Source organism: Otolemur garnettii, unplaced genomic scaffold (assembly GCF_000181295.1).
Source record: "Otolemur garnettii isolate 467f Iridium unplaced genomic scaffold, OtoGar3 scaffold00012, whole genome shotgun sequence".
Lineage (NCBI taxonomy): Eukaryota > Metazoa > Chordata > Mammalia > Primates > Galagidae > Otolemur > Otolemur garnettii.
The window spans coordinates 2,616,012-2,624,397 of NW_003852407.1; the positions used below are offsets into that span (position 1 = coordinate 2,616,012).

General features: G+C 46.1%; 1 protein-coding gene across 3 annotated transcripts in view; it reads left to right on the forward strand.

Annotated features, from left to right (window-relative positions):
* The window catches only part of MRO (maestro), an 18,988-nt gene extending 11,486 nt beyond the window's left edge, over positions 1-7,502 (forward strand). For all 3 annotated transcript variants that reach the window (XM_023510265.1, XM_003784703.2, XM_023510266.1), the window contains 6 exons: positions 235-328; positions 1,425-1,571; positions 3,087-3,269; positions 5,066-5,221; positions 6,068-6,175; positions 6,510-7,502. In XM_023510265.1, the coding sequence (XP_023366033.1) occupies positions 239-328; positions 1,425-1,571; positions 3,087-3,269; positions 5,066-5,221; positions 6,068-6,175; positions 6,510-6,563 (738 nt within the window). In that variant the 5' untranslated portion in view covers positions 235-238 and the 3' untranslated portion in view covers positions 6,564-7,502. The remainder of the gene's footprint in view (positions 1-234; positions 329-1,424; positions 1,572-3,086; positions 3,270-5,065; positions 5,222-6,067; positions 6,176-6,509) is intronic.
* The last annotated feature ends 884 nt before the right edge of the window (positions 7,503-8,386 follow it).

Genomic DNA, 8,386 nt, shown 5'->3' on the forward strand with positions numbered 1-8,386 from the left:
CCCGCCACAACGCCGGGCTATTTTTTGGTTGCAGCCATCAACAATGATGGGTGCAACCAGGCCCTGGGCTGGATTCGAACCTGCCACCTTAGGTGTATGTGGCTGGCGCCTTAGCCACTTGAGCCACAGGCCCTGAGCTGCCACTTTCTATTCTTAACTGGTTCGGGGGCTCTGTGTAACAGTGTTGGGCGATGATGAGTATTTGAGACTCATATGATGGTTTTTCTTTTTAAGGCCCATGGACCAAATACAGAGGAGAATCCTGGATCAGCGCCCCTCCGTCCTGCCTTCCCCACCCAAGAAGAAAAGAACATCTTTCTTTTCCAAGGTCTGACACAGAATGTTAGGAACAAATGTCCCTTCCCAGTGGCTGCTCTGTAAGATAGGTGCTTGTCTGGTCTGCGGTTAGTCAGGCCCGCTCCACCTGGTTCCTTCCTTCTGAAAAAAATTTGGTGATGGGGTGGTGCCTGTGGCTCAAAGGAGTAGGGCGCCAGCCCCATGTATCAGAGGTGATGGGTTCAAACCTAGCCCCAGCCAAAAATGGCAAAAAAAAAAAAATTTGGTGACCATTCGTTGATGACATGAACAGAATGTTTAGAGGATGGCAAGAAGATGAGTTGAGAAGAATCTAACTTGCTACCAACGTGATAATAAACATATACAGTGAACTGTGGCGAATGTTCAGAAGTAACAACAAGGCCTGGAAATGGCCAAATTTCGTTCATTGTGCTAAGGAGACGCTGGATCTGGATCCAGTCTCCTCCCATCCTTCTTTCCAAGAAAAATGGGGAGGGAGGTGGCTTTTGACTTGAGACAGAGTCTCACTCTTTTGTCTTTGGCTAGAGTGCCGTGGCCTCAGCCTAGCTCACAGCAAGCTTGAATTCCTGGATTCAAGTAATCCTCCTGCCTCAGCCTCCTGAGTAACAGGACTATAGATGGAGTCTCACTCTGTTGTCCTGGGTAGAGTGCTGTGGCACAGAGAGACCTCAAACTCTTGGGTTTGAGCAACCCTCCTGCCTCAGCCTCCCCAGCAGCTAGGATTACAGGCACCCATCTACCTAGTTTTTCCATTTTTAGGAGAGACGGGGTCTCACTCTTGCCCAGGCTGGTCTTGAACTCCTAAGCTCAAAGAGCTCCTCTTGTCTCGGCTGCCCAGAGTGTTAGGATTACAGGCATGAGCCGCCATGCCTGGCCTGGCTTTTGTCTTTGATCTTGTCTGGATCTTTCACTGCCTTGACCCTAACTTTCATATGCATGTCCACATTCCGTGGCTTCCAGTAAAAAGCAGGCATCCTTCAGTTGGAGAAAGAAGGGGTAAAAGTGACTAGGCAGGCGCGGGCTTTTCTTTAGACGGAGAAGTTGGGTTGGGGTTGGCTGTGACTCTGAGCACTCTCAAATGAACCCGTTTTTGACCCATCACCCAGGTCTTCTGGAAACTGAGGTTCCAGAAGAGGGAGCCTCTGAAAAAGGTGCTTCTCATCTTGGCAGAAAGAGCCCAAGACCCCAGTGCTAAAAAGCGTCACATGGCAATGAGAGGCCTGGGAACCTTGGCTCGTGAAGCCCCCAGCAAGGTAAGGAAGGAAGGTAGGGCTCAGCCAGCCCTCCAGACTTTCCCCAACTCTCAGGGCGTGGAGTCCCCAGGACTGGGGTGTGGGCTCTTTGTTTCTGCCGGACTGATCACTGCAGACTTAGCAGCTCCCAGCAACACACGTTCATTCCCTCCTGGTTTCCATGGGTCAGGAGTCCAGGTACACGTAGCTGGGTCCACAGCTCAGGCTGTCACAAGGCTGCAGTCAGGTGTCGTCCAGGCTGCGTTCCTTTCTGAAGCTCAGGATCCTCTTTCAGCCTTATGTGGCTGTTGGTGGGATTCAGTTCCTTCCAGCTGCAGGACTAGGGTTTGTTTTCTTTGCCAGCTGTGCACTGCAGCCCAGTCTCAGTGCCAAGCAGCCACTTCTCACAAAACAGCTGCTCCCTCCTTTAAGGCCAGCAGGAGAGTGTTGCCTACTCTTGTCTGCTAAGACAGTCTCCTGTCATGTAAAGTAACCACAGGAGTGGCACCTGTCACCTTCATGGCATCTGTCCTACTGGCAAGAAGCAAGTTGCAGCCTCCTATCACACTGGAGGGAAGGAGATGGTGTGAGGGTCCGGCTCATTCGGGGGTCACCACACCTCGACCTTATCAGCTATAGGAAACAGAACTGCAGGCAGAATTTTCGCACAGTGGACACCACCCTCCTTGGTGGATGTCAGTAGTTTCTAATAACTGATGTTTGTTTGGTAAATGTTGTTCCCGCCTCCTCCTTTAGCATTTGCCAATTTCAATGACCATTTCTTCTCCCCCCACTGGGCAAGTACCTAGTACTCCCAGCCCCTAGAGTCTGGAGCAGTGGTTTTCAACCTTTTTTTAATCTCCTAGCACACTTGGATCCTATAGTTAAACTTCTCTGGCACGCTTAAATTATGTTGAGGTATAAATATATATTTACTGTGCTTTGAACTTCTTTTGAAAATAATTAGTTACTGTTAAAAAGGTTCGTGGCACACCTGAGATCCTCTCACGCCACACCGGTTCAAAAATCACTGATCTAGGGCCTAAGTTAGGAGTGTCCAACCTGTGGGCTGCGTGCTGATTTTTTGAGAAACTTCTTGGCTTAGTTGTGGTGTTAGATATCACAAAGAGTACACACAGACCTTTTTTGCTAATCGGCTTTTGTCAATGTTTGTGTGTTTACTAGACGGCTCAGGATGACTCTTCTTCTTCCAGGGTGCCTCCGATTAAAGAAAGGTTGAACACCTCTGGCCTACATTATGCAGGACCACCACACTCCCTGAAGTGCCCTCACCAGCCTTGCCCGTGCAATGGCCACACTCCAGACCTCTCTTTCTCGTCTCCTTCTAAGACTGGGTGCTTGGGTTGAGTTAGTGGAAACATCTGTATTTTTATGACTATTCTGGTACAGATCCTGAAGAAAGCTATGGTCTCTTAGTCTAAGTCCTAGGTGATGGGTAGATTAAAAGTAGAATTGTCTTTCTTCTCATGGGGAGCAATTCCTGTGCTACTAATGCTTTTCAACCCTGGAAAACAGGTGAGAAAGTATAAGAAAATTGTCCTGGGCCTGCTGGTGCATGGGCTCTATGACCCTGTGAGTTCTGAAGTCATCCAGGAGAGTATGAAGACTCTGACCATTATTCTGGGCAAGATCCAGGGCAAAGCCCTGGGGTCCTTCTTCATAGACATCACCCTTCAGACCCGGACTTTATTAGATGACGTAAGTGTTAGTTTTATTTTAATTAGAAAAAAAGTTTTTTAAGAGAGAGTTTACCCAGGCTGGAGTACAAGTGGTGCTTTTGTAGCTCACTGCAGCCTCAAACTCCTGGGCTGGAGTGATTCTCCTGGCTCAGCCTCCCAAGTTGCTGGAACTACAGGCATGCACCACCATACCTGACTAATTTTTCTTATTTTTGTAGGGATGGGGCTCTCTATGTTGCCCAGGCTGGTCTCAAACCCCTGGCCTCCAGTGATTCTCCTGTCTCAGCCTCCAAAGGGTTAGGATTACAAGCAAGAGCCACTGTGCCCAGCCATAATGTTGGTTGGATTGAATTAAATACACACACACAGACACACATTCAGAGCAGTGAAAAAAATGTAACCCTGAGGCAAAGTCTATATATGTCAAATGTGCTAAAAGAATATTTTAAAATACTTCACAAAATGATCAGTGGTCCTCAGTCTTGCTCCAGTCTTTGTGACCCCCTGTTCTAGATGCTCCTGGTCCTGTTCCTAGAGCTAGAGAGGACCACAAAATGTTGATTAAAAGCCTGTGCACCGTCTCGGCGCCTGTGGCTCAAGTGGCTAAGGCGCCAGCCACATACACCTAAGGTGGTGGGTTCGAATCCAGCCCGGACCCGCCAAATAACAATGACAGATGTAACCAAAAAATAGCCAGGCGTTGTGGCGGGTGCCTGTGGTCCCAGCTACTTGGGAGGCTGAGGCAGGAGACTCGCTTGAGCCCAGGAGTTGGAGGTTGCTGTGAGCTGTCTAGCCACAGCACTCTACCCAGGGGGATAGCTTGAGGCCCTGTCTCCAAAAAAAAAAAAAAAAAAAAAAAAAAAAAAGCCTGTGCACCCAGAGTCAGCAAATCAGGTCATGACACTGGCTCAAGGCTGTCTGATAATGCAATTCCCAGCAAGTTGCTGAAATGCCCTGGGGCCTCGGTCTTCTTACCTGAAAAGGGGGATCTTTGGATCAAACAGCTGACTTTAGAGAGAAAGAGAGAGCTGAGCCCACTGACAGCACTCAGGGACAAACCAACCAATAGGACTAAAAGCAGGGAGAGCTGGGAGGGTGTTGGGGGAAGAACCCTGATTATCATTACCAAGGGCAGAAACTTGGAAAAAAAAATTAAAGAGAGGAAACCTGACAACAATGCTTGGAGTAACAGGGAACTGGTAGATAAATTTTGAGGTGGAAAAGGAAACAAAAGAAATAAAAGTGAAAACTCCCTTATATGTTGACATGGAAAAATCTCCCAGAGCGATTCATGGAAAAATCAAGTTTCCTCGTGACAGTGGCACGGTGCACTTCCGTTTATGCAACAAAGAGGGGAGGGGAAAGGACTATGCAATGTGTATTTTTCTTTTCTAAATTTTCTGGAGGGCTATACACAAAACTTATAACTTCGTTAGCTTGTGGGGAGGAAAATTTAGTGGCAGGTGGAGGATGGTACGAAGGAGACCCTTTTGGGTTTTTAAAAAGTTTTGAACCGTGTAAATGTATTCTTTCTCTAAAACATGAATAAAGAGTGAAAAAGTTGAGAAGCTGGGAGTAGCACTAGTGATCCCCCGAGCTAATCCTCTGGGCTGCTAGAAAAGAGGTTCCCTGAAGACTCCGGCCCCCGCCACTCTGTCCCTCCCTCACTCGGCTGGTGCTTTAGACAGATCTGATGGCCTATGATGGCCTACCATGTAATAGACATTCAGGGGTGACAGCTGGGATGTGTTCTGATGTAGTTGCCTTTTGGGAATGACCTGGCTTTGTTGTTATTTTGTTGACGGGGACCCACAGGAAGATGACAATCTGAGATACTCAGCCTTTGTTTTGTTTGGGCAATTGGCTGCCTCTGCTGGGCGGAAATGGAAGAAATTTTTCACCTGTCAGGTTAAGCAGACCCAAGGTGCTCTCCTGATCCATTTACAGGATAGAAACCCCCAGGTTGCTAAGGTAAGATCATCTGTGTGAAACCTCCACACTATTCATAAAGGAGTTGGGGTGCAGCCCTGGTGATTTGAGCTACCGGGGTCCTGGGAACCCCTTTCAGTGTAGCTGTGGGTGAATTAGCCCAATTAACTTTTGCCTTTATATGTGCTCATTATATTTTTTTAGTAATTTAACTTTATCTGCGTGAGTCCTAGACAAGGTGCCTCCTCACTGTACTCTCTCTGGGCAAGTGTGTCACTTGCCACTTGCTTCTGCCCCACTTGGCCAAGCCCAACACCTGTCAAGGCCATGTGAGCTTAGGTGAGGGGCGGGGCACAGAGAGGTCTGAGTTTAATCAGTGTTCAGCCAACATAAAACAAGGATATTGACGCAGGCCCATTTTGTCACTGTGCTGGTATGGATCTCCCACACCTGGCTGCTTAATTCCCTATGGAACTTTGGTTTTAGTTTTAGAGAAAATGTGTCTAACAGGGTTGGATCAAATTCAGGGCTACTTTGGAAAGGGACTAGGTGAATGGTGGAAAACCATCGGGAACAAAGGTTTCTACCAAACCATTCGTTTCTCTTAAGTTGAGAGATAGAGAGAGACAGAGATATTAAATCTATGGGACAATAACAAGGGCTGTGAATCAGCTAAAAATCTATGCCTTTCCCACCAGCCTCCAAACTAAAAGACCATTTTATAAGCACACATCCATTATGGTTCAAATTTTCAACCCCCCTGGAAGTGACATTTACACTCTCAGTGGCTTCCCGACCACAGACGGGGTATGATAATGTGGGATGGTCTTCCTTGCTTGGGGTTACAGAACTCTCTAATATTTTGGACGGTAATATGATTGTCCTCAGGCTTGCAAAACAACTCTTCGAGCTTGTTCTCCATATCTGAAACTAAGGAAGGAATACAGCTTCCAGAACGAAGATGATCAAAGGAACCCCAAACTCTGCTGGCAGCTGGTGAGTGAACCAAGGCAGAAGTGAATTCTCTTAGGGTCTCTGCCCTCCTGGAAAATGGCCAGGCCCACCGAGGATTTACCTGCCCCTCATAGAATGAGTCAGACCAATTATGTTTCTGTTGCAATTAGCCCATCATACAATGTAAATGGCAAAATGCACAGAGGATTGGATGGGCAGGCCCAGTGCTGGTCATAAGCAGAAGGCAGGCGATGAGGCCTCCGCCTCTCCCAACTGCTTATCCTCATCATCTGCGCTGACCACGGACTCCTGGGTATATATTCAAGGAGATTTACTGAATCCCTCCCTTATATGTACCTTTGCTGCTTTCTTTCAGAGCCATTATCCTCCAGAGCTCCTGCAGTTCTTCTATGCAAATAAAATTCTGTAAACATGGAGCAGCAGGGAAGTGGTTCTGTGCGGGCACATTGCCAGGACCTGGAGTTCCCCCGTTTTATCTCATTAGACTCCTTTTCTGCTTGCTTCTTGTGAGCGCACAAGAAAAGAGCCTGCTAGGAGAGCAATCAATGGCAGACACAAAAAATACTATAGAGTCGTATAATTATATCTAAAGTAAAATTCTAAACTGCTTTCACTTATCTCATGTTCTTCCCATACAAATGTGATGGAAAGATACACGTTTTCTGTCAAACATTTCCAGTGTTTGTAGATTCATTGCTTACGTCTTGGTCGTTTCCTTTTAAGGTCATCTCTGTTACCCATCCTTTATTTTTAATATTTAATTTCTGAGGCTTAGAAAATAACTGGTACCTTAGTTTTTTGATTTTTTTTGTAACATATTTGCTTTTGATACTTTGCTATTTGCTATTGATACCTCTTGTTGCAAAGACTTATTGGAAGTTGGCCAAGATACCAAGAAGGGGTATCTTTAGCTTCCTGTAATTTTAAACAGTCACTGCCTTTAAGGTTCTCCTAAATAAGAATTAATAAAGAGAAAAAAGCTATAAAGCATGGGTTGAAAATCCTCAGGCTAAGGTAATCTATGGAAGAATAACAACACTGATTGAGAGTGTTTACAATTTAATGGGCACGTTCAAAAGTATTAGATGATACTTATTCACGACAGCCTTATGAGATAGGTAACTGTTATTAACCTCGTTAATAACATTAGTATTATACATGAGGAAACCAAGGTACAGGGAAGTTCGGTAACTTGCCCAAGATAACTCAGTAAAGTGGAGCCAGAATTCAAACTCCTATAATGGGACTTCTGGGGCTCACTCTCTGTAACCAGGCAATCCTGCCTCTTCATGGAATAATTGATGGATGGTTACAAATGTACAAAGCAAAATAAAACAAATAAAAACAACTCTTCAGCTTCTGTTCTTCTATTAAGCCCAATTGACTGTTGCCTTTATGTGTACTCATTATGTATTTTTATTAATTGAACTTATGTGAATTAAGTGTATATTTTTATTAATCACTTTTTGGTTATTGTGCCAATTTTTTGGTGATCAATCATTCTTATCTAGGGGGTCATATCATCTGTAAAAAGTTTCAAGAACAATCTCTTAGCCCCCCGGCCCTTCCCTTCAGCCAGATGGGTTTCCAAGTTTCCATAGAAATACTGATAACACCACTGAACTTGTTATCCAGTCCACACCTGGGGTGTTGTAGTCAGTCTTGGAAATAGAAAAGTCACCAAGATTAGAAAACACAGAAGGGTCAGAAGTTACAGAGGGATCTTAGATGGCATTCTGAGATCCAGGAACACAATTTTCTAAAGTTCACAGAGACAGGGAGTGCAACACAGATGAGGGGGTGAGGAATGTCCTGGGCAGGACAAGGATGTGGGAGATGGCTAATGAAGTAGCAGGTGCCAGGCAGGAAGGGGGGGTTCTTCCTATTTTGAAGCTGGGGAGCATGGTGGCAGGAGCTCTCAGGAGGGCCAAGCTCAGCAGCAGATGGAAGGTTCTGGGCTGTGAGCCCCCACCTCCAAGGATGTTGGCCTATTTGCATCTTTGTTTCAAGATTGGTTTAGAATCTAAGAAGTTCCCTTACATGATGAGTAAACCACCTGAGAAACAAATGGGTTTTGCTTGTATTCAAAAAGACTGGGGGGCTCCGCGCCTGTGGCTCAAGCGGCTAAGGCGCCAGTCACATACACCTAAGGTGGTGGGTTCGAATCCCCAGCCCGGGCCCGCCAAACAACAATGATGGCTGCAACCAAAAAAAAAATGGCCAGGCGTTGTG